The sequence below is a fragment of the Apodemus sylvaticus genome, chromosome 5, assembly GCF_947179515.1.
Source record: "Apodemus sylvaticus chromosome 5, mApoSyl1.1, whole genome shotgun sequence".
NCBI classification, from domain to species: domain Eukaryota; kingdom Metazoa; phylum Chordata; class Mammalia; order Rodentia; family Muridae; genus Apodemus; species Apodemus sylvaticus.
This window is the reverse complement of record NC_067476.1, coordinates 127,048,727-127,074,112: the sequence shown is the minus strand read 5'-3', so window position 1 is coordinate 127,074,112 and position 25,386 is coordinate 127,048,727. Positions and strand designations below refer to the sequence as shown.

The window sequence follows — 25,386 nt, the reverse complement described above, 5'->3', positions numbered from 1 at the left end:
TAAATTACAAATGCTTCCTTTATTACATAAAGCCAGCATTGCTACTAAGTTCAACTAACTGTGCATCTCTACAGTGCCATGCCTGTGATGTTAACAATCATTTCCAAGTGTTGCTGGGCAGTCCTGTGGCATCCATGGTACCCGCTTCCGTTTCAGTCACAGCTGGTAAACTGTTCTAGGGATTTGCATCCTACCAGGTCCCAGAGGAAACATAATCAACACCCTTTCCCAGTCTACTGTACCAAATGCAGCAGTTTTGAAGAAGGAATTACAGATCAAAAGCACCTTGGCTTATCAGTACACTGCTCTGTCATTTTCCATTAATAAAGTAGATTACAAAGAAGCCCTAATAATTTGCAATATAATTAGTTGTTACAAGACACTGAACATTCTCCTGAGGTTATACCATGATTTCTAAGACAGTAAGTCACTCTAAGCCGCTTCCCAGCCCAGGGAGCCTCTTGCTGCAGGTATAGGGCACTTCCTGCATCCCAGCACCATGCTCTGGTACTGTGCAAGATCAGCGTGAATTTTAAGCAGATACAAGTTTAAAACAGTCTCATGACACATCTGATAGAATTTTTAAGACTGCCTGGCTTAGTCTTACTGCTGTTGGTGTATATTAGGTGTTGTACACATTATAAAGAAAATTATATCTCATTATTTTGTTTAAGTCAAGGAAAAATAGAGAATTTGGGTCAAAATTATACACAGATTACAATCACTTTTCTAAACAAAAGAAACAAAGTAAACGCTGAGGTTAGCAAAGATTAGTAGTTCTCGTCACACTGTCTTGTACTGTTTTGTGAACTGTGTTATTAAAAATCCTGAGCTTAACAAAATCTTTACAAGTTACCTCATGAAAATAGGCATTTGGCCAATAAGAATTTAATTCCACATCAATGAAACTTTAGAGGCTAGATTTATGTAGGGTAGTGTTTGCAGACACTATAAAATTTTCAGTTTAATCTAAAAGATGACAAGACAAATTCCTCAGTGAGACCCCTGGCCTAACATATTTGCTTTACTTATATAGTGAAAGGATAGTGTTAAATACGGAAGCTTTCGATTCATGGCACTGACTCATGATCTACACAGGGGATCCCTCAAAAGCTACAATTAAGGAGCCACCTAGCTTTTCAGCAATGCTAGTCCGATTGAGGTCTTCTGGCCCATTTGCTTGATACTCGTGCTTTATACCTAGAGAGAAAAACAAATTTGTTTAGGGCTGTGCGGCAGGCAGCTTACTCATCTCTCTAAGGCACCGTGCGTTTAGAGTCTTACAGGACACTCTCTAGGTGCGGAATTAATGTACAAGCACATGCGTCAAATACCAACCCCTCAACAGATGTAACGCTGACGGAAGTGTACACTCCGTTATGATTCCATTTATTCATGTCTACATCAGCCCCGGCTAATGTGTGCAGTCAGAAGCCAGGATACCAGTTACTATTGGGGTTCGGGAAGAGGTGGGGGATGGAAGAAATGAAAGCAAGCACTGAGGAAGGTTTTGTGGATAGAAACTCCAGAAACTAGCAACTGGATAGAAACAATCATTGTTCAGTCTGTGCACACACTTTACCAAGGATGGTACTTCAATAAAAAGGCAGGCCTAGTAATTTTTTTCCTAATTTTTAAAACAAATAAAAATACAGGGCCAGAGACATGGCTCAGTGGTTAAGAGTGCTTCTGATCATCAGAGGACCAGAGATCAGTCCCTAGCACTTAGTGTGGCCTCCAACCACCCAGATCAAGCACCTGACTTCAGTGCTGTGGACCAGGCACCCTCTTCTGGATGGAGAGCACCCGCCCTTGCACGGGAATGAACGGGCACACTGATGTTCACATATGCACTTATAAAGGAGAAGCTGGGCAGTGGTGGAGACACCTTTAATCCCAGCACTTGAAAGAGGCAGGTGGATGGCCTGTCTGGTCTACAGAGAGAATTCCAGGACAGTCAGGACTATCCAGAGAAACCTAGCCTTAAAAATTCTAAATGAATAAACATTTTTTTTAAAGCAAGCATGAACGTCAACACTGTATTACAGGAAACATAGTTCTGTGGTTGCATTTCACACCACACGTAAGACTGAGCACTTAAGCTGTGGCACTGACGGGCCTTAGGACAAGTCTATCGGCACACTGTACAACCAGCTCCCCAAGGGCTTCCACACCGAAGGTTCTGTGCACACGATGTTCTAAACAGCTGCACAGTTAGTCTACCATTGGAAGATTACTTTCCAAACTCTTCTCAAAGCACAACAGGTCAGTTTTTATACAATTTTAGACTAATATGAGAAAGCCACTGATGAGTGCACAGAACATGTGACATGGGGACTGTCTTTTACTATCCCTAAATCAAGTCTTAAGTAGCAGTTCCCCTTAAGTCTTGGGTTTCATCAAAGTGTTGAACTGAGACGTCACTGAGCAGCGAGATACCAGTGATATTTGTGAGCTCACTGGAAGGCCCCCAAATCAAGCCAAAAGCACAAAGAGCCCACGGAAGGGAGCAGCAGCAGGACTTGGGAAAAGAAGCAGGAATTCCGATTACTTAACTCATTAAAACAAGCTGGGGCAAAACCAAGTTCTACTCCAGGAATATAAAAGCCAGTCACAGAAAACACGCAAAACCAATGCTGGGTCAACCCGTGTAAGCTCTGCTCTCTCCGCTGTCTGAAGATCACAGGGAAGGGAGGTGGCAGGGCGTCCTGCCCAGAGCTGAGAACAGAGGCCCACGAGGTTATGGCTCTGGCCATGGTCACACAGCAGTTAGCAAGCTCAGCCCTGTGCAAGCCGGAGTTTATACACCATGCTCTTTCTATCATACCAATGTCTTCTGACTGGAGTCTGGCCAAGGCCACTTCATCCGGACCCCAGCCACCCAGCAGCAAGTCAACTTGCCGGCTCAGGAGAGTGTATTTTCCTTTGGACCCAGAGGACTCAATTTCCTAAAATCACACCATTCCACAGTAGAGCTAAAGACAAGAGAATGTCCCTGCTATGAGCATCTCCCTTCTACAGCTCTGTCAATGACTATGTTAAAAATCAACAAATAACAGATTAACTGATTCCCCACCTGGTACGTGAAAAACTAGTTTAAAACCGGCTGTACAGTGATGTACAGCCAATAGGAAATAGACAGGGCATGACCACAGGCCAGCAGACACTGACCAGCCCAGGACAGACGATGTTCAGAGTGCATTCCTCCCTCTGTCAACCTGTTTCCTCCCTTTGTTTCTAAAGCTCTATAAAGATAATAAGGTGGGTTTTAGAAACATTCCACTCCCAATCCTGGGGACCCACTGTACCCATAAAACCTTCAGAGGCCAGTGTAGCTCCTACCTGGAAATTTCTTCTTGATGGCATCCTTCGAGCTTGCATAGATCATTTTACTTTTCAGAGGCGCTTGTTCTGGTGCCCTGGATAGAAGGACACCAGAGTGAAAAAGACTGCAGCAGACAGAGCACAACCTACAGTGTGTTAAAGTCTCCAGGGGAGAGGGGCCAGGCCTCAGAATCTAAGAGTTTTCTGTTTTTAGGTTAATGTCATAAATGGCCACGTACAATGACCACAGTGGAAAAAAGGTACAGAAAGCAAAAAACAAGGAAAAGGAATTTTAAAAAGGCAAGTAAAGAAAACATCACCCAACCTAAGGGCCTATTTAGCTGGCAAACCCGCCACACAGCTGTAAATTCCCCAAACACAGGGAGGGACTTCACTAATTTTAATAACAGAGCTGTTTTCCCAGGCCCTAACACTATAACTGGTGTATAGGAGAAATAAACTTTAATGAATGGCCCTTCTTTCAAATCCAAATTCTACTATCTTTGAGGCTTATCAATAATTACCTTTAAATTTTTTGTTTTTATTTATGTCTATGTGCATGGCTACTTGTCTCTATATGTGCTATATGCGTACAGGTGTCCACAGAGGCCAGAGGAGGCCATCAAAGTCCCTGAGACAGGTACAGGCAGTTGTGAGAGGCCTAATGTTGGTCCTGGGAAACAAACCGTGATCCTCTGCAAGAGCACAATGCTCTCCCACCCCTGACCGTCAACACGTGCCTGTCTGTCTGTCTGTCCTGCCCTCTCGCTTGCGGCACTCACATCATCAGGGTTTACAAGGTGCAGCAGAGTCTTAGGGGAACAGAAGTGAGGGTGAGCTTCCACTGCCCTCCACCCCAGGGCCTCCAGACCTGTAGTCTGCACTTCTTAGGCCCTGACTGGCCTGGAAGAGCACAGCATTCCCCTACCTTTTCCTCTCAAGTGATGGAATGAAAAACTTTTGTTTAAGGCTGAATGTCAAAACATTTCAAGACTAGAATAACCAGGAAAGGCCCCATAAATCACCTCAAAATGCAAACTAGAGAACACTGTTCAGCTGAATCTTTTGCATCAATGAAAATGCTGTTTCTGTCAATCATATGTGGCTACACATTGGAAATACAGATATTCATTCAACTAAACAATGAATTTTAGCTGGGCAAGGCAGACCATGACTGCACCTCCAGCACTAGGAAGTCCTATTGTTGAGTTCCAGGCCAGCTTGGGCTATACAGGGAGACCCTGTCTCAAAATATAGAGGTTATCTTTTTAACTAATTGAAATTTAAATTAAAAATGAACTATCCCTATGCAGGCTGTGGGGATCTAACTAGATACTACAGGCGTATGGCAGACAGTGCAGGAATGGCATCACTTCCTCAGAAGAAGCAGGCGACACGTACGTAAGCGAGGAGTGTGTGCCCAGGAGGCAGGCTGGTGCTCAGGTGACTGCTGAGGATGCTCCGCTTTACCAGGAGGAACATTTAGTAGAAACAGGGAATTTTGATTTAGAAACAATGTCTTCTAAGAATCCACAAAATAAACTACCTAAAGTGGTTGTTCTTTCAAGTAGACAATATAGCTAAACTCAATACAGTTCAGACTTTATGAAGCCTGAAGACATTCTGACAGTGAGTATGAGTAGCTTTGATACAAACTATTTTGAGGAGTCTGGGACACAGTGCCGGAGCCCGTGCCTAACATATGCATGGCCCCAGCCTCAACCCCCAATACCGCCAATACCATTCTGATTCCTAAACTGGTTCTCCAAGAGTGGACAGTAGGAGACTGGCTCTCGTTTCTATAGAGGCTCCCTATTCCAGTGCTCACCACAAGAAGAACATTAGCTCTTCTTTTCTGGACTCCTTGGTTTCAAAGCTGGCATCATACAAAGCGTAGCGACAATCTTTCTCAGGCAGCATTCCGACAAAATGCTTGAAAGGGTCAGTTATGGTGACACCAACATCTCCCACCAGGATCTCTTTGCCTTCTTCAACGACTATGCACTTTTTGTCTGCACTGAGACAAAAAATGACAGCCTTCTTTCTTTTCTTGATTTCTTCTGGTGTGGAGCATTTCCGAACTTTCATGTCGTAGAAAATGCGACAAACTTCATCCGCAACCTGAACTCCTGAGGCCTACAATGAGAAACGTGCAAAAGGGTTTACGACTCTTACAATTTCAAATATAAAACACTACATTTTGGCTACAGATTGGCACAGACTCAAAATCTTAGGAGTGAGAACATTACACGCTGTGTAAGTCATGGCCACCATCAATTATGTGGGGAAACAAGACTGCAACAGCCCCTCCTGTCCTAAATCTCCAAAGGGCTCCTTAAAGAGCTGGGTGTTGTCGCTGCCCGACCCCACCTGTCTCCTTAGGACAAGGTCCGGTCGCACAGAGCCCGGGTTGGCCTCACTGACTGTGTAGCCAAGGATGACAGGGTTTAAGCTTCTCATCTTCCTCTCCCCACTGTTCAAGAGCTGAGACTCCAGGTGTCTGACAGACTGGGTCTGGTTAATGCTATCTATGCTGGAGACTGAATCCAAGGCATGGTGCATGCTGGGCAAATACTCTACTGACTGAGCTACACCCTGGCCCTGAATTATGTTTTTCTCACAGGTTTCTTAGTGCCTTAGCTGAGATCACCTTCCTAGTCTGTATATTAATAATATCTTGAAAACTTTTACATAAAGCAGAACAGATGTTTTCAGTTTCTTTGTTGGAAAAATTCCAGTTCTATAACATCTATCTATCTATCTATCTATCTATCTATCTATCTATCTTTCTTTCTTCTCTCTTTCTCCTCACTCACTCTCTCTCTAAAAAAAAAAAGCATTATGTAAATATTTCAAAGCCCTGATCAATATTCAGTAACAATAACTGCTTGTTTTTAAATTTAATTCACCATGCAGGGGAAAAGCTTAATAAGTAAGGTACATTCTATGCAAGCCAAAAGGACTTGATCCCAAACGCCCTCAGCAGAAGCTGGGCATGCTACTGCACTTATAATCCCAAACAGTGGGAAGACAGCAACCACAAATCTATCTCCTGGGGCTGTGGCCTGCCAGCCAAACCTAATCCACAAGCCCTAAGTGAGAGACCTTGTCTCAAAATCAAAATGCACAGCTTGAGAAACATCACCTAAGGCTGATCTTTGGCCTCCACTTTCCTACCCACCCCTGCCACACCAACGGACATATTTCTTTTATAAATTATTTTATAAGTCATTTATAAAATATTTAAATTATAAATTGAGATTAGAATAAAAATTTTACTGTTAATAATGAAGTTAAAAGTTTAATTTGGGATTATACTAGCCAGAAAAATAATTCTTTGTCATGATATTACTTATTATTCTGGATCAGGGATTTAAACAAGTTCTTGATGCCAAAAGATCTTAAAGCTTCTAATCTTTCTGTCTTCTACTGTACAAATACATGTACTATAGACACTAACTCCAACATACATGCTTCTGTATTACCTTTTTTAAAGCAAAATTATGAGCTTAAAGATTTAATAATGTAAAATTACTGATATTCAAAATTAATACCAAGTTATATAAGAGCCGAAAGTGCATAAAAAAATTGAAGAAAATCCTACAGAATGAGATTTGCAAATCATTAAGAATTTTTTACTCAAAATGTATGAAGAATCTTTTCAACTCAGTAACAACAACAACAACAACAACAACAACAACAAAAAGAACCAGAGGCAGAGGCAGAGGCAGGCAGATCAGGCCAGCCTGGTCTTCAGACTGAGTACCAGGACAGCCAGGGCTATGCAAAGAAACCCTGTCTTGAAAAAACAAGGGGTTTTTAGACCAGTCAGTCTAGCAACACACACACAAACACACACACACACACGGACACACACAGTATCTACTAACAAATGTTAGTGTGGACAAGCTGTAACTTCACATTGCAGCAGCAAAATTGCAAACAGGTGAACCACTTGAACAATCCACAAAGAGCTAAACATGGAGCTACCAAATCACCCAAGAATTACAGTTCTTTTGTATACATCAGAAAATAAAAAAAATCCCCATATAAACAACCATACACAAATGTTCACAGAACCACACATACACAAAATGGAAACCACCCCAAAATCCATAAGTGAAGAGATTTTAAATGTACCACAGCTACACAATAAAACAAAAAATGAGGAAATAATGTTACAACATAAGTAAACCTCAAAAACACATCACATTCAGAAAAAAAGAAGGGTGGCATGCAACATGATTCTATTCATATAGAATGTCCCCAAGGGCAAATCTGTAAGTAGACTGGTGGTTTCCAGGGCCCAGGGAACTGGAAAGGGGCTGAATGCTAAGTGGCAATTTTCTTTGGGGGTGATGGAAATGAACGCTCTGAGTAAACTGCTACTTAAACATGCATTCGGGAAGCTGGCGCTTGCCTATATCCAAGCAAGCAGTTTGCTGACTAGGGCGGGAAGATCGCCACCAGTTCAAGGCCGCCTGGGTGACATTACTGAGACTCAGTCACAGAAAGACAAGAGAAAAAGATGCCTGCGAGTATGTGGGAGACTGAGATATAGTGGGAAGCTAGCATTTGTTTCTAAGGTAATTTGGCATTCAACCATCAATCATGAAGAGTGCTACACCCACTCCAATCCTGGCTATCTAGTCCACATCTTCCCACAATCTCCTCAAATCTAGCTAATAAAATCCACATTTTTCTTGCAGATGTTATTACTGTAAATGAACATCTGATTTTAATACAGTGGCAGTCAGAAAATTAACAAACTATAGATAGAAAACTAACAAAGACTATACAATATTACTATGCTCATATTCTTATTACTTGTGAACGCTTATTGCATTTTTAAAAAAATCAAATTTAAACCTTTTAGTGCTTTAGTATTATTTTCTGATCTTTGCAAGAAATGGAAAAATAGTCCAAATAATATTATCAAGGAAGAACTTGAAACACTCCAGTTCCTCTCTAGTCCATAATAATACTGATATCTAAATATTTTTTAAAGATTTATGTATTTTATGTATATGAGTACACTGTAGCTGTCTTCAGACACAGCATAAGAGGTCATCAATCACATTGCAGATGGTTGTAAGCCAGCATGTGGTTGCTAGGAATTGAACTCAGGATCTTCAGAAGAGTTCAGTGCTCTTAATCACTGACCCATCTCTCCAGCCCTATCTAAGTATTTTTTTAACCAACAACCAAGTCTTTCTTTTAAAAATACTTTATTTAAAATTTATCATTCAGGGCTGGAGAGATGCCTTAGTGGTTAAGAGCACGCTGTCTGCTCTTCCAGAGGTCCTGAGTTCAATCCCCAGCAACCACATGGTGGCTCACAACCATCTATAATGGGATCTGATGCCCTCTTCTGGCACGCAGGTGTACACACAGATGCAGCACTCATATACATAATAAGATAAATGAATTTAAAAGTAAATAAATAAAATATGTCATCCCTCTGATGTGTCTCCATCAATCCACCCCTCATCCCCTCCCCTCCAGCCTCTCCCCTAGCCTCCCACCAAGTTCACTTTACAACTTCATGTGCTTTTTTTAATAGCCACTGAGTCCGTTCAGTGCCTGCCCAATTCTTAGAAGGCAGCACTGGAGGCTTTGTATTCATTTATTCAATCAATACCTGAGTATAGCTAAAGTATCTAAGTCTCTTTTTTTTATTTTTCATGGTATAGAATAGTTTATTCAGGGCAGAGGATGGGAGTTAGAGAAGCAGAGAGAGAGAGAGAGAGAGAGAGAGAGAGAGAGAGAGAGAGAGAGAGAGAGAGAGAGAGAGAGAGGGGAGAGAGGAGAGAGGAGAGAGGAGAGAGGTGGAGGCCGGCCATGACCACGTGGAGGGGGGAGGGGAGGAGAGCCCAAGAGGGGTAGAGAGGTGAGGGGCAGAGAAGAGAAGAGCGATGAGAGAGGTATCTAAGTCTCTCAATCACAACTAGAAACTGACTTAGGAATCGATTGTGACCTGTAACTGAAAACAAAGAAAAGCACGATTCTGCAGATGTGTGTGGCTGGCTCTACCTGGGCAGATGGACCTGTTCTATCAGAAGCACTGCCTGTGCTGGTTTCTGGTGAGAAGCATTATTTCTAAACACCAATGCTTGAGGAAATGGCCCCGAAGACAGAGAGGGAGAAGATTTTGAAACATCCAGATTAACAAACTATCACTGCCTCAGTGAGGTAGAAAACCAAATCCAAAGACAGAGATGTGAGGGGAAAGGTCAGTATGGGACCAAGGCAGGGAGGGAGGGCCAGACGTCCGGGTGGGGGAAGCTGACCTACAGCACTACAAAAGGAGAGCAGAGGGTGGGCGGCCCAGCAAGTGCAGCACGCGGCTGTGCCGGCTGGCAGCACTGTGCTGCACTGCACTCCGGAGGGGTCAGTGGCAGGTCCCCTCCAACGGCAGGCAGGCGCAGGAGTTTGGAGATATTGATTAGTTTCAAAACCAACTCAGATGAGCACAGTAGTGCTTTCCACATATAAGGACAGGGACAGAAAGAGCTACGGAAGGGCGTCAGCTGTATTAAGTCCTTAGTCAAGGTGAGGGACAGGCTTTCCCCAGCAGCACTGAGGCAGGTGTGGGGCCAGCAAACTCCCCGGACTCAAGGCAGGGACCGGAAGTTGGGGTGGTGGGCGTAGCAACAGTGGTCACTCCCCTAAACTTCCACCGCAGTGTTTTAGAGGCTGACTACAGTATGGCTTCTCAGGTCTGGGACCTAAGTCTGTACTTTGCCTGTGAAAATGATAAGAAACCCAGCAGGCACAATCAATATGTCAGATTCAGTTAAATGTAGTTTTGAGTTGTTATACCCAGGCTCAGTATGCTAGATCGCCTTTAAACAGCAGTGATATTGGAGAAATGAACAAATTGTTGCCCAGACCCTTCATACTTGTGTTTATACGGTCAAAGACGAACCCCTTGGGCAACCTGACTGAGACACCCAGTGTGGCTCTCCGAACGACGCCTGCCCCACTGCCCAGACGTCCCACTGCCTCTCTGCTGCTCCCCTCCGCCAGCATGCCTCCTCTCAACGACTTACACCTTTTATTCTGAAGGCTGAATTAGAAACCCAGTAACAATTGTGAGGCAGAAAAGAGACTAAGTAATATTACCTTAAGTAATTAATGTTTTCTTTATTGACTGAGGTCAGATTTTATTAGACTTTAATGTGCACAGGACCTGACTATTGCTAACACTTAGCCCCCAAAACTTGATAAGATATGATTAATATTTATTTTAGTTCACTGCTGTATTTACTCCCCCTCCATCCCATATTTACCCCTTCAACTGCAAAGTATAATGAAAGAATAGAGAAGAGTCCTTTACAAACACCAGTGGCCCGACCCATGGGTGCCTTCACAGCTTCTTAACCAAACCACACAAACAGGGTGACAGAAGAAGCTGGCTTGTCCTGGCAGTCTACTGTGAGGACTCACCTGGGTGGCTAGGTTATCCCAAGACAGCAGGGTGTGGCTCTGGCACAGCCGCAACTGGTCATAATCACGCTGTGCTTCTCTAACTTTTAAAAAAGGCCCTCTCTGTCCAGGCCCCCCACCCCAGCGCGAGCCTGTCTCGTAATAATGGCAGGCAGGCCTGTCTGGTGTCCTCAAGGGAAGGAGTGAGAGGGAAAGGCCCACTCCTCTCAGCCTCACTTCCCAGGACTCAGTCAGAGGCTGCAAATGTATTAATGAAGTTAAATCAAGTTCCACTTTAAATTTAAAGTTTGCACAGCTGAAACGATACAGAGTGCTGGAAGTCCTCTGAGAGCAAAAACTCGACTCTGCTACCACACAGGCTCTGGCCACCTTAAAAAGGCATAGCGCTCACAGCTGAAATCCTCTGTGTTCCATACCAGAACGGCCAGAGAAGCCACACCCCACTCTGACACGACTGTGAGCATAGTCCGTTCCTTATATGCTTGTCTTACATCTCCTCTGGTGGAGTATTTACAAAACTCACCAACTGAGAGATTGTATCAAAATTCACACAGTGCGTGGTCTCTGAGCAGTCTCTAGTCTCACACACAGAATTATGCCACTGGACACAATCTTGGGAATGGCAGACTGGCCAGAAAGAACAACTCTCAATTCTGCCATAAGGGTGAATAGCAATCCTTGAAACTTATACATTGAATTTTGAGAATTTAATTTTTATCAACTATAAAACCAGTCCAACCCTAAACATGATCATCACTAACAGCAGCCATCCTAAACCAGAATAGAAAAGGAGCTTATGTCACACCGCCAAAATTAAAAGTACATGCTGTGTCTGTTTTGAAAGACTCAAAGCAATAAAAAGTCAAAGTTTCATGCAAAATGGTTCAACTTATCTAAGCAAAGCCTTAAAAAAAAAGAGAGAGACTGTATTTTATCCCTTACAGAAGAAGCAACGACTCCTGGGAAAGACGTGACGTAAAAACTGGAAAGTCTATGGAGATCGTGAAGAGCAACTTGGCCCAGATCGCTCTGACAAATTTGCAATTGAGAGAATAAGTTCTTTAAATAACTTGAGGAAAAAAAGAGAGAGAGCCAGTTACACTTGTCTCCTAAGACTGGAACATCTCTCTCTGCAGAAGAGCAGCAGCAGCAGCCCCCCCCCCCATAAGTCAGGGCTGCTCATCCTGCACTGGGGCTCTAAAGGATGGGGGAGCCAAGCACTGGAATGCGCACACTTACTAAGTGCACACTAATTATTACTATGGCTATCTAGAAGATCCAGTTAGACTTTCCTCAACTCTTCAGTAAACCAGGTTGCCAGTTCTCAGTAAAGCCTTTGGTTATTGGACAAGTTAAAACTTGTATCTGAAACAGGAATTTATTAATTTATAGATAAAGCAAGATGGGTTTACTAAGTACACTGCAAGGGGCAAAGGGCAGGGCAATAACTACAACAGACCATCTGCTTTGTTTCCAATTCACTAGAACTGTGGACTAAAAAAAAAAAACAAACAACAACTTAGCATCTGGTAAGTACCACCTCTTTCTTCTCATAAATATTTAGTGGTGTCATTAACTGATAAACAGACATTGAAAGTGTGATATATATACAATGGAATTTTATCTTGCCATGAAAAATAAAATTATAAAATTTGCAAGAAAAAGGATAAATCTAGAAACTATTGTATTACATGAAGTACCCTGACCTCAGAAAAACAGTATTGCCTGTTCTTGCTCATATGTGAATCTTAGCACTTTATGTCCAGATATACATATGAAATTAGAAATGGGATATAAAGGGGAAAAAGAAAGTGTTGAGAAGGGGCAGGGTATCGAACACATGTGAAATGAAAGCAGAGAGGAGGTAGCTGGCGGTGGCACAGACCTGGAGACACGATAAAAATGGGTTTGAAAGCGCCGTAAAGAAACCTGATGCTTTGCATGCTAAATAAATAAATAATATATTAGGTGGTTGAATAGCAAAAAAAGGGACCACCGAGGTTGCCCAGCAGGGAAAGAAGCTTGCTACCAAGTCTGACTGACCACCCGAGTTCAATTCATGGAATTCATGGTAGGAGAGAACTAAAGCCTACAAGCTGTCCTCTGTCTTCCACATGTGTCCCACGACAGCTAAACACGTGTATACATGCATGCACACACCAAAGAGAGAGAGAGGGAGGAGGGAGAGGAAGGAAGGGGAGGGGAGGGAGGGAGGAAGGAAAAGAAAATTTAATAGCAGGGGGATGAAAAGATGTCTTAAGAGTTAATATTCACTGCTCTTGCAGACAATACAAGTTCAGTTCCCAGGACCCACAGAGGGTGGGAACCCAGCTTCAGGGAATCTTCTCAGCCTCTTCTAACCTCTATGAGCACCTGCACACATGCACACATACATACACACACACACACACCTCTTTTAAAAAATAGCAAAGAAATGCTCAATAAAAAGATGGGGGCTGGAGAGATAGATGGCTCAGTGGTTAAGCACACCGACTATTCTTCCAAAGGTCATGAGTTCAAATCCCAGCAAACACATGGTGGCTCACAACCATCCTTAATGAGATCTGATGCCCTCTTCTTGTGTGTCTGAGGACAGCTACAGTGTACTTACATATAATAAATAAATAAATCTTTAAAGAAAAAAGATGGGTGAGCGTTAATGTTTTACTTAATTACTTAATAGAAATATGCACACAGTTTTAGTGAACTTCTCACACCTGAGCTGAGGACGCTCAAGAGCCAAATACTACCTGACAAAACCCCCAGTACTGGACACGAGTTGTTGGCCAGGGCTGTCCAAAAGGCTCCCAAAACATACAGCCTATTGTGGTGGCCTTGGCTGTCCTTCAGAAGTAGAAGGTTAGACAGGCAGTGGTGGCACATGCCTTTAATCTCAGCACTTGGGAGGCAGAGGCAGGCGGATTTCTGAGTTCGAAGCCAGCCTGGTCTACAGAGTGAGTTCCAGGACAGCCAGGGCTATACAGAGAAACCCTGTCTCGAAAAACCAAAAAAATAAAAAAGAAGTGGAAGGCAAATAAGTCGAAATTGCTGAGGATAGCATGCATTTCAGAAACAGATCCACGCTCCTGAGCTAGAAGTGGCAAGAAGGCACCATGAAAGCTTCCAAAAGAGGGAGGCAATGAACAGTGGTACCCAGCTATACCACCTATGAGCCACATCAACAACCAGAACGGCAGGATAGCCCTCAGAGTCCAGCAGGGGCATGCATGTCTTGGCAGTAACCACCAGCCCCCTAACTGGACCCAAGACCCACTGAACGAGAAAGAACCCACACCTGGTGCTGGAACCCCACTAACTCAGTGCTAGGGAAGTCAGGAAGTCATGGATCTTTTTTTTTTTTTTTTGGTTTCTGGAGACAGGGTTTCTCTGTGTAGCCCTGGCTGTCCTGGAACTCACTTTGTAGACCAGGCTGTCCTCAAACTCAGAAATCCACCTGCCTCTGCCTCCCAAGTGCTGGGATTAAAGGCGTGCGCCACCACTGCCCAGCTCTAATCTAAACCTGCATCTGCTTCTCTATGTACTGATGAAGTCTATAGTTTCTCCTATTATTATCTCTCCAACACTGGCCTATCTGTTGGTTGATTCCTGCTCTTGGAAGAGTAAGGGCGCTTGGTGGGTATTTCTTAAATCATTACTTTGATGTTATGCCTTGCTGGGATCAGGCCCATGCTAAGCAGGCATTCTATCACATGGCCACATCCCAGCCTGTTAGTACATCACTGTACTCTATCCTACATATCCTTGTCAATCCTCCATCCCCAGCTAGAACTGGGACACTGCCAACTAAATGTTTACTTAACCAATAAAAGTTATATAGTATTTGTCTTTAAACTTGTAAATATGTATTTTTTATTTTTAAAAACTGCCTAATATGTGAGCATTATATTTCACATAGATTTCAAGATAAATGCTACATAAGAGATTATGAATGTGTACACTAATCAACATTCAAGAGCATGACTAAGCAATCAATATTCTACAGGACACATTTAAAAATTTGTGTGATCTAAGTTGTTGCTACAGGCCCATTTGATCCCGCTGAAAACATTTAAAGACATTACTTAAGCAAAGTATCTGCTAGTTTTACCAAGTGGGGAGAATGCTTCATGGATTTGCTAATATTTAAAAGACAAAAACGACGTCCCATAGAGTCAAGAAGAAGACAGGGACAGGCATTTTGCCGGTCCAACCCAGAATGCAAAGTCTTACCCAGAGCAGCATGGCAAGAAAAAGAACTAAAGGGTAACCAGACAGGAGAGGGGGCAAGCATCTGTCTGCAGCAACAGGATTCTCTACAAAAGGTCAGACTGATAAAATCAATAAATGAATTCAGTACGTTTCAAGATACAAAAATCAATATACAAAGGCCATAGCATTTTTATGTACCAATAGTGAGCTAGTAGACAAAAAAAAAAAAAAAAAAAAAAAAACTCAGGCAAGCAATCCCCACTGCCAAACAAAAACTCAAGACAACAACACCAACAAAATCCTTACAAGGGGCTGGGAAGTGAAGCTCAGAGATACCTAAGGGTACACATACAACACCCTTTCCAGATCCTTAGCGTTACACCATAAAAAGCAAAAACAAAACAAAACCCCTTAGACCTACATCTAGCCAAGGAAGTGAATTGTTACACACAATGCTAACTACAAAACTCGATGATGAAGAACAATAAGACGACACATCAACATGGACAGACTTCCCAGAAACACTTATGGGTTCAAAGTGTTGCTAAAATGTCCATATCATCAAAGCAATATATACACAGCCAGTGCAATCTCTACCCAAAGAGCAATGGTTTTCTTCATACTACAGAAAAAGGAAGATGGGAATGGGGTCACACGCCTGCTTTGGGAAGTGGAGGCAGGAGGATCAAAAGTTCAAATATAGCCTTGGCTGCCCAGAGAGTGTAAAACCCGCCTAGGCTACACAAGGAAGGGAAGGGAAAGAAAAAAACAATCCTAAAATTCATAAGGAACCACAGATACCTGGGTAATCAAAGTATTTTAGCAAAAAGAAAAGACCAGAAACATTATAACAACTCATATCTCAAAACACTTACATAGAGAAAATAAACAAAATAACATGGTGCTAGCACAGAGGCACTCACATTCAGACTACCAGAACGGATAGAGAACCCGGAAGTAACTCCAATCTCTACCTAAAGAATCACTGACAAAAGCACCAAAAACCTATGAATGGTCTGGGAAATTTGGAAACTCATATACAAAACAAAACAGACCCCTATCTCTCATCACATAAAAATTAAGTCAAGGGCTGGAGCGATGGCTCGGTGGCTAAGGGCAGTGACTGCTCTTCCAGAGATCCTGAGTTCAACTCCCAGCAACCACATGGTGGCTCAGAACTATCTGTAATGAGATCTGATGCCCTCTTCTGGCCTGCACAGGCAACAAAATATAAAAACAGGCAAATGGGGTTTTAATCAAACCAATTAGTTTCTGTACAACAAAAGATACAAGAGAGAATAATAGACACCCTGCAGGGTAGGAAAGAATATTAGTAAACCATTCAACCAAAATGGGATGGGTATGACTATCCAGAACAAGAGACCCAACAGAAAAATAATAGTAATCTGATTTAAAAGGGATGGGAAGGTTATCCTTTCTCAAAAAACATATGACCAATTATATTAAAAATTGATATGAGTCAGAAGGAAAATGCAAAGCAAACCATAACCAAGTACCATCTGTCACAATCCTGTTAGGGAAGGCCACCATCAAGAATCTAAATATATCCATGCTGGCAAAGACACAGAAAAGGGTGAACTGTCACATTTCATTGGTGGTAACATGAGCTTACACAGCATTATGGAAATTAGCATGGAGGGTCCTCAGAATACTGAAAACAGAACTCCCACAATCTAGTATCCCACTAGTTAGTTACACATGCAAAGGAAATCAAATCAGCCTAAAAAAGAGATGTCTGGTAAACTCCCATGTTTACCATGACACTATTCAAAAACTGAGATATGAAATCGACTGAGGTCTTTACTGTATCTGACATCACTACTCCACTCCACCCCTTTCAGACCTGCCTAGAACTCACAGCCTTCCCTCTCAGCCTCCCAGATGAGGGCATTATGGATGTGTGCCATCACACCTGACATCATTTCTTGTTTTCAATCAGATCATTTGGGATTTGGCTCCTAGGTTACTATCTTCTGAACACTACTCCCTGCTGGACGAACAGCTAGGAGAACGCTCTCCTGTTGTTCAGGCCATCAATCCACCCTGTTGCTTCTGCTGCACAGAACACTCGGATTTACTCTGAGTTGGTAATTTCACAAATCAGTCTCTATTTGAAGACATGATGTGAATGCACAGAAGTTTGAGCAAAGATGACATTTAAGTGAGGATCTTAGATAAACCAGCACTATGGTGTGGACCATTAACTGACACAGGAGTGAAAAGGCTGAGGCAGGAGTATTTTAAGAATGAAGGCACTCAAGGCATTTTCCATCTATGCAGAGTTCAGCGGCATGGATGGGGATCAGCAGGAGGAAGCAGGCCGGATGGTTCCACCATGACGCTTTTGTCCTGCACCAAGGCAATCATGGACATACACTATTAGCCAGAATAAAACTTTCTTCCTTCAAACTACTTACTCTGCTATTTTTTCACAGCAACAAAAGCTGACACACTAATTTTTCTCCTTTGTCTGCAGAATGTTAGGCAGACAAACCTTTCTGTCCAGGCACAGACCAAGTTCATTCTCTTCTCAAGGTCCTCTGATGAGTCCTGAAACTCTTCACACCCTGAATCTCTCAACAAGAAGGATTAGCCTGCCTGGGCCAGCTAGGCAGAAATCCTTTTTTTCAAATTAAGTAAGTGGTTTTGGCCTTTTCTACGAAGCTGAGGTACAAAACAGCAACTAACCTAACGCCACACAGAAAGGCAAAGCCAGACTCCAAAAACATGTTTCTAAGCACTAGGCAGTCTGGCTCAATGGAGGTGGTAGGTGACAGGGTTGCTCTAAGAATGGCCTGCGACAGAGTAACGCAATGCCTGATGGGTAGTGAACACTCGTAAGTTACCTTGTTCTTTTTATAAGTTAGGCTTCAGCTCTTTTCTATGGTTCAAGATGTCCAGTAAATAAATATCAGCCAATCTCATTTCACAAAGAGGAGTTTCTGTATGCCAGAGTCATTTAGACTCTTACCACAGCAATATTGCCTTATCTATCTCTAAGGCTTTTCATGAAAAGACTCCAACTGAATTATAAAGTGTAAAAAACAAACAAACAAACAAACAAACAAAAAAAGCTGGGCGGTGGTGGCACACGCCTGTAATCCCAGCACTTTGGGAGGCAGAGGCAGGCGGATTTCTGAGTTTGAGGCCAGCCTGGTCTACAGAGTGAGTTCCAGGACAGCCAGGGCTACACAGAGAAACCCTGTCTCGAAAAAACCAAATCAAAAAAAAAAAAAAATATAAAGTGTATACAAAGGTGAGGTCCTATTCAATTGTTTCAGCATTTAGACCTCAATTTCCATGACATTTTTTAAAACTGAGAACAGAAGTATAAAAATTGAAATATTTCATCTCTATAGGAACTTGTCTGTCAAAATTCAGAAAATCCTCTTAATCACTTATTCATTATAATTCAGTAACATCTCTGTGAGCTACTATGAGAAAGGTACTGTATTACTGATATGACCATAAGAATGGTACAGTCCAGATAAATATTATAAAAGAAATTGATTTAAGAGTGCTCACCTGCTGTAAGCTCAACTGTCACTCCACTTTCAGGGACTCCACATGCTCTTTGAATGCTCCTGCATGCATGTAGTACACAAACTCACACAGGCGCAGGTACACACATAAGTAATGAACAGAAACTGACACTCTTAGCACTGACTCTTAGACATGTACAGAAGTGCATAGAAAATTTCAGCTAACTGCCCACCACAAACTGAAGAAACCAATTCATAATGTATAAGGCTGGTCCAAAAGGACCACCACTAACCATATACAGTTTAGTGACTCATTTAAATGTGGCTAAGGAACTGTATTTTTTAAGTTGATTTTATTTTATTTTAATTAACAATTTTAAAATTCTAAATTTCATTACTAATGAACTTGTTAAATATATTAGGGGCAGCCTGGGTATGAGAACCTACGTTTTAAACTACTGTCCTGGTACCTAAGTCAAATATGCCCTATGAGTACTTAGATGCTTAAGTTGAGACCTGGAACAAGTTAGTCCCAGGCTGGCTGAGAACTCAAGATCATCCCGCCTCTGCCTCCGCCTCTACCTCCAAAACGCTAGGATCAATAACAGGTGCACAACACCAAGGCCTCAGATGTGCTTTAGTGTAAAATATATACAGAATTTCCAGTAATTAAAATATGTAAAACTTACTAATTTATTTTTCTGTCAGTCAAATACTGATATAGTATTTACATAGGGCTAGGGATGTCTTAGTAGGCTGTAGGCTCTCCCCAAGATTCTGGTCTGGTCTAAATAGTGCCACAAATAAGTAATTATAATGGTTTAAATTTTTACCTTTGTTGTCTACCTTTTTTTTAAGGAGCAGTGAGAAAAAATTTAAATGTATATACATTTCTGTAACAAAATTTCACAACGTGAGAATTCCTGAAAGCTCAATGACTCAAAGATCTGCCCCAAATCAACACATTCAATCTTATCTGCGTCAGTGTCAGCTCTAAAACCACTTGGGAATGCAAGCAATTGTATTTTATTAAAGTTAAATGCTAATTACACCAATAAGCCAATAGAAGAACAATGATAGAAAATTCATTTTTCCTTTTCTGTGATAAGGTTAAAAGAGACACAGTCTATAACATAACATACAACTGTTGAAAGCACAGCCTTCTCTCAGTGAGATCCAAAAGTCAAACACTATCACCGGCATCCATGCTGTGCTAGGAGTGAAGTCTCCATCTCTCAGGCACTCTTTTTTGACTGTAGTGGTAGAGGGCTAGACACACCTTCAATTAGACACTAAATTCTTTTGTTTGTTTTTAATATTATTAAAATGCAATTCTTAAATTTTAACATAATACAGAAAATTAAGCAATCAACTCAGCAACATGTAAGCATGCCTAGCGGCAACACCAGCCACTAAAAGTGAGTTTGGTTAGGGTGACCGATCACTGAGAGTCAGAGCTGAATTCAGCGGGGTCCTTGTGCAGCACATTCTAATGCCTCTAATTACACTTGTTCAAAGGATTTCTGGGCTGAATAAGCCTGATATGGTTTTTCTAACTATACACCTTTCACAGCAAAATGTTAAGGCCAGACCCCTTCCCCCCCCCCCAAAAAAAGTTCTTGCTCAGAAGCGTAATTCTAAGTGAAAAGCTGTCACTGTAACAGCATGACAAAGAAGAGCATAAGGAAACAAGCAATGCTAGTGTGGGATATAAGCCTTTCAATATGCTTCCGTGAACAATCTAAAGGCATTAATAGTCTCATGTTTTATGTTCTGTGGTTTGCACAGCCAATCAACACACTGTACACAAGGAGAATGGGCTGAATCACTCAGAACAACAGACCAGAGCCTGAGCTTCTTTGGAACTGGAGTTATAGGGTGGTTGTGTACCATCCAATGAGGGCGCTGGTAACTGAGCCTGGGTCCTCTGTAAGCACAGCAAGGGCTCTCCACTACTGACCCATTTCTGGCTAAGTGGGCTTCCCGGGATGAAGAGACACATGTAGAACGGAGGAGGTTCTTCTCTGCGGCCCGGCTAAGGAGGAACTATTCTGACCAGAAGCCGGAAAATGGCAGTTCAAATAAAAGGCACATTTGTCTTCTGTGATTTAGCAGCTTAAGATGTCTGGAAAGACAACATGGAAGAATTCTAGTCCACAGTATTAGGAGCCAGCACTAAGAATCATGTTCGAATTGATATTTTTTTGGGGGGGGGGGTGTATAGCTTAAAAGTCAGCTCAGATGAAGTCAGGTTCACAAGTATATCATATATATGTAAAAGCTGCTTACCATAAATATACATATACACACATACAGATACATGTGTGTTTGTGATCTCTGAGTTCGAGACCAGCCTGGTCTACAGAGTGAGTTCCAGGACTGTCAGTGCTATGCAAAGATACACTGTCTTGAACCCCCCCTCCCTTCCCCAAAATTAAGTAAATATAATAAAAATCAACACTTTCCCAAAAACACAAAATTTTTAAAAAGCTGCTAAATGGGACTAGAGTGGGACTAGAGAGATGGCTCAGCAGGTAAGAGCTCTTCCAAAGGTCCTGAGTTCAAATCCTGATACCCACATGGTGGCTCATAACCATCTGTCATGGGATCCGATGCCTCTTCTGGTGTCTGAGGACAGCTACACTGTACTCACATATAATAAATAAATCTCTTTTTAAGAAAAGAATGCATGCAAGTACAATTAAAGCATGAAAAGTAAAGGGGCCGAGGAGCCGGCTCAGTCAGCAGGGAAGAGCACTTACTGCTCCTGGCAGAGAGCCTGTGGTCAGTCCACACAGCAACTCACAACCATCTGTAACTCCTCCAGTTCTAAGGGACCTGATGCCCTCTTCTGACCCACGGGCACCACACACACATGGCACACAGACATACAGGTAGGTAAAACATCCACACGCATAAAGAAACTTAAAAAAAAAAAAAAGCATAAAAGTACCAAGGAATAAAATCGATCAACTTTAGGTGACTATGGTGAGCTGGACCTGAACCGTCTGGAAAACACTGGTCTGGAAATCACTGGTGGCTGAGAAACCTACCACCATTCTGCGTTCTGGGAAAGAAAGCACTGGAGAGGACAGGCCTTTTAATCCTAGCACTTGGAAGAGGCAGGCACATAGTTATAGGTTTGAGGCTAGGCTGGTCTGGATTAGCACTGAGACCATTTCAATTATAAAAACAAGAAAGAAAGAGGACAGGAAAGGCCCACCGTACTTTTTCTGTCAAGAGAGACCTGTTCAGATCCTTCCACAAGACTCCCTGGGTTACCTGCCTAGGTTTCCTCTTTTTTTTTTTTTTTTAAGATTTACTTATTTATTATATGTGAACACACATTATATGTAGCTGTCTTCAGACACTGCAGATCTCATTACGGATGGCTGTGAGCCACCATGTGGTTGATGGGATTTGAACTCAGCTCCTTTGGAGGAGCAGTCAGTGCTCTTAACCTCTGAGTCATCTCACCAGTCCCCTCCATTCTTTTCCTTAGAGAAGTTTCTCCATCATGAACCTTCTTTGAATTTGCAACATCCTGAATGAAATCAGTTCCTTTAATGAGCCAGTCCTATAAGATCTTTGACACAAGAATGGGGCCCTCTAGGGACGAAGTAGGAAGAAGATGTACACTTAGCTTTGGTGATAACAAACACCCCAAACTTATTTTTCTTTTGATCAAAGGGATCATTATCCTGTACACTTTACTACTTAAAACACCTCAAAATTAACAATTTTAAAGACTGATGTAAAAGAAGGTGCTTTGTAGGCAGTACCCGATCCTTTCAGGCAGAGGGTCTCGCCCTTCTGATGCTTCTGTTAACACAGTTCCTCATGCTATGGCGCACAACCATAACATTAGTTTTGATGTACTTCAAAACTGTAATTTTGCTAGTTACGAATTGCAATGTAACTATCTGATATGCAACCCGTGTGAAAGAGTTGTACAACCCAAAAGGAGTCTCAAGAAACATTGCTTTACAATCTGTTTCTTCATGTTAAATGGGCACACACCTTTAATGCCAGCATTTGGGAGGCAGAGGCAGGCACCTCTAAGTTCGAGGCCAGCATAGCCTACAGAGCAAGTTCCAGGAAGGCCAGGGCTACACAGAGAAACCCTGTCTCGAAAAACAAAGTTATGTCCAATCTATTTAGCTAAATTGTTAAAAGTATTTCTCCTAATCACCACGTGGCAGAATACATTTCTAATTCAGTCCAGACCAGTTAAGTTAGCTCAGTTTGTTGGAGCGGATTTCCATCTATGCTAAGTGAATGGTTAGATCATGGCATATTCCTTAACTCTATTTCAAGGCAAAACTACATCCCTACTTTCCAGAGAGCCGTAAAACTATGCTGCAAATGCATTCCATAGTTAAAGAAAAGACTAGCCAAATCTCCATGTGCTGTGCCAAGCTGGACCCAATAGAACTGAGCAAATGAACCTAGGAATTTTATAGTGGGCTGGTAATCTTTGCACATATGAGGAAGCTGACACACCCAGTACACACAGAAATGTTATTTGCCATGTGCAAACAGGAGATACATTTCCCCCCTGTTGGAGAGAGCTTTTATAGAAACATTTATGGTGATATTTTGTAGTGAGACATTTGAAAACATGACATCTCATTTTTCTAACTTCAATTTCCCTTATTCCAACTGCTTCTAGAAGACCAGGAAGTAATTCTCCTAATTTAAAAACAAACCCATATGTAGTTAAACTTTAACCTTCTCGTTACCACCCCCAAAAGAGGAAGGGGGGAACTAAATGTATTAGCTGACATCTGTAATCCCAGCACTCTGGAGTCTAAGTAGAATGGAGGCCACTTGGGCCTATACCAAGGCCCCAGCTCAAAAGTAAAAATACAAAACCAGTGTAGTTCTTGACACCTGTAACCCTAGCTCATGGATTGCCTCAAGTTCGAGTCCAGCCTGGGCTTCACTGTGAGTTCTGTGTAATTCAGAAGAATTACACAGTGAGATCCTGCCTCAGGAAAGGAAACCAAGCTCACCAACAAATCTAAAAGGTTTCAAATATAGAAAGTGCTAGAATCTGGGATAATAAAGGAAAATCATCCCCCCCCCCCATTCTCTAATACCTGGATTGAATGGAGATGTGCTGTGTTTATAAAGCCAGCCATAGTACAATCTGTGTTCTAAATTCTTCATTCTTAAAACATATTGAGAACTGGGGAACTGGCTCAACAGGTGAAAGCACTTGCCAGGCAAGTCTGACAACCTAAGTTCAATTCCCAGAGCCCACAACGAAAGAAAAACTGGCTCAGCAAAGCATCGTGGCACTCCTGTGCCCCAAGTCCTCAGAACATAATAAATACATCAGTACTTGGATGTAGGAATGAACACACCTTTAACTTTTATTTCTGTCTCCCCCAAGTACCAAAAAATACAACAGGCACTTTTAAAATTTGATTTGAATGTACACTGGAAAAATTAAGCTTTAAAACCAAGCTTTTACACATTTAAAATGTTTGGCCCTATTTTAAATATAAAGTTCGCATTCTCAACTAGAAGAAAAGATGTTACATCAGCAGACTGGAGAGCAGACACCAGTCCACTTCAGTACACCGAGCACTCAAATTTATCAGAATTCAAAACCTTTAGATTTAGTCTTTGCTTTAAATCAACATATACATACAATTAAAATCTTACAGAGGTTCAACAGACTTCAGAGCCTGAAATATTTGTAGCTCATAGCATTAAATTCAAACAAGACTTAATATCAAGACACTACTAAGCATGGTCAGTTTTCAAGAAAACTACCCATTTAATCTAATGAGCCAGCCTGCACATGCAATCTCCTATCTCCTATCTTAGGAGATGCAGTTGCTATCTCCTAAGGAAAAACCAAAGTTGTTATTCAGTGAAAACACTCGGTAGACGATTAGTGGGTACCAACTGTTTCCAGGCGCACAGATGTAGCAACAGGATAGTATTTCTAGCAGTGTGGCAAGGCCTTGCCAGCAAATCATTGACCAAAAATGGTAACAGTGTGCAGACTACAGTGACAAAATGTTCCACCTGATCGCCCAGTTGAGATACTGTTTTACAACCGATTTGAGTAACAGTTTAGACATAGAGAAGTTTGTAAATTTAGCAAAATCTCTACCATCTCAATACAACGAATTGGATTCTCTTTTTAAAGGACTGGAATTAAACAGCTTTCTGAAAGTTTTAAAATTTGCATCAGGAAGGCAACATCATGTCCACGCCTTGCACCCAAAGTTGTGGTAAAGCCATGTTCTCAGGTGAAGGCAAATTTCTAGCATGGATGAATGGACCCGGCAGGGAAGGGTTAAAAGAGCCACTGCCAAGCTTGACAAACCCAACGAGAGTGCCACTGAAGCTGATTGCCAGATACGACAAACAAAGCCACGACAAGGCCACCCGGTTCTTAATCACGCTCGCTAGCAATTACCCCGCCCTCTGGAGTGTTCTATAAAATCCTTCTTTTCCTTCTCGGTAAAAAGGGCTGGAGAGGCTCATGGGTCACCGAGCTGGCCTTGGAGAAAACCGCGCCCATACGGACGGTCTCAGGTTCGGCGGCCCACCCCGGTGATCTACCGACTTCGGGATCGAAGTCAGCGAAGCCGGGCCGAAGAGGATCCCGGGCGGCGGCCTGGAGCGGTGGGCAAGATGCCGCCCGGGAGCTGCCTTGGAGCCGTGGGACGCGGTCCCTCCCTTGGCGCACGCCCGAGCTGAGGGTCACTCACCATGTTCGCTGCGGCGGACTTCAGAAGGAGAGCTAGGAGACTGGCGGCAAAGTCTGTACACCTTCCTTCTCCGGGTAGCAAAAGCAGGAGCCTTAGCGCAGGGTGGACGCGGCAGCTCGAGCTTATTAAGGGCGGGCACGAGTTCCAGCCAGACTGCGGCTGCGCAC

The 25,386-nt window shown here is 42.4% G+C and overlaps 1 protein-coding gene across 1 annotated transcript; it reads right to left on the bottom strand.

Annotated features, from left to right (window-relative positions):
• On the bottom strand, positions 1 to 25,386 carry Dstn (destrin, actin depolymerizing factor). Its single transcript, XM_052183777.1, has 4 exons — positions 25,220 to 25,386; positions 5,153 to 5,460; positions 3,343 to 3,419; positions 1 to 1,200 (listed from the first exon to the last, which is right to left on the bottom strand). The coding sequence occupies exons 1-4, from the start codon at positions 25,220 to 25,222 to the stop codon at positions 1,091 to 1,093; spliced, it is 498 nt and encodes a 165-aa protein (XP_052039737.1). The 5' UTR covers positions 25,223 to 25,386; the 3' UTR covers positions 1 to 1,090.

Bases quoted from the DNA above. Each gene is read 5' to 3' on its own strand.
- Dstn (XM_052183777.1), bottom strand. The intron at 3,420-5,152 runs GTGAGCACTGGA...CCTTCTATCCAG, and splicing joins GAGCTAATGTTCTTCTTGTG to GGCACCAGAACAAGCGCCTC. The intron at 1,201-3,342 runs GTAGGAGCTACA...TTTTCTCTCTAG, and splicing joins CATCAAGAAGAAATTTCCAG to GTATAAAGCACGAGTATCAA.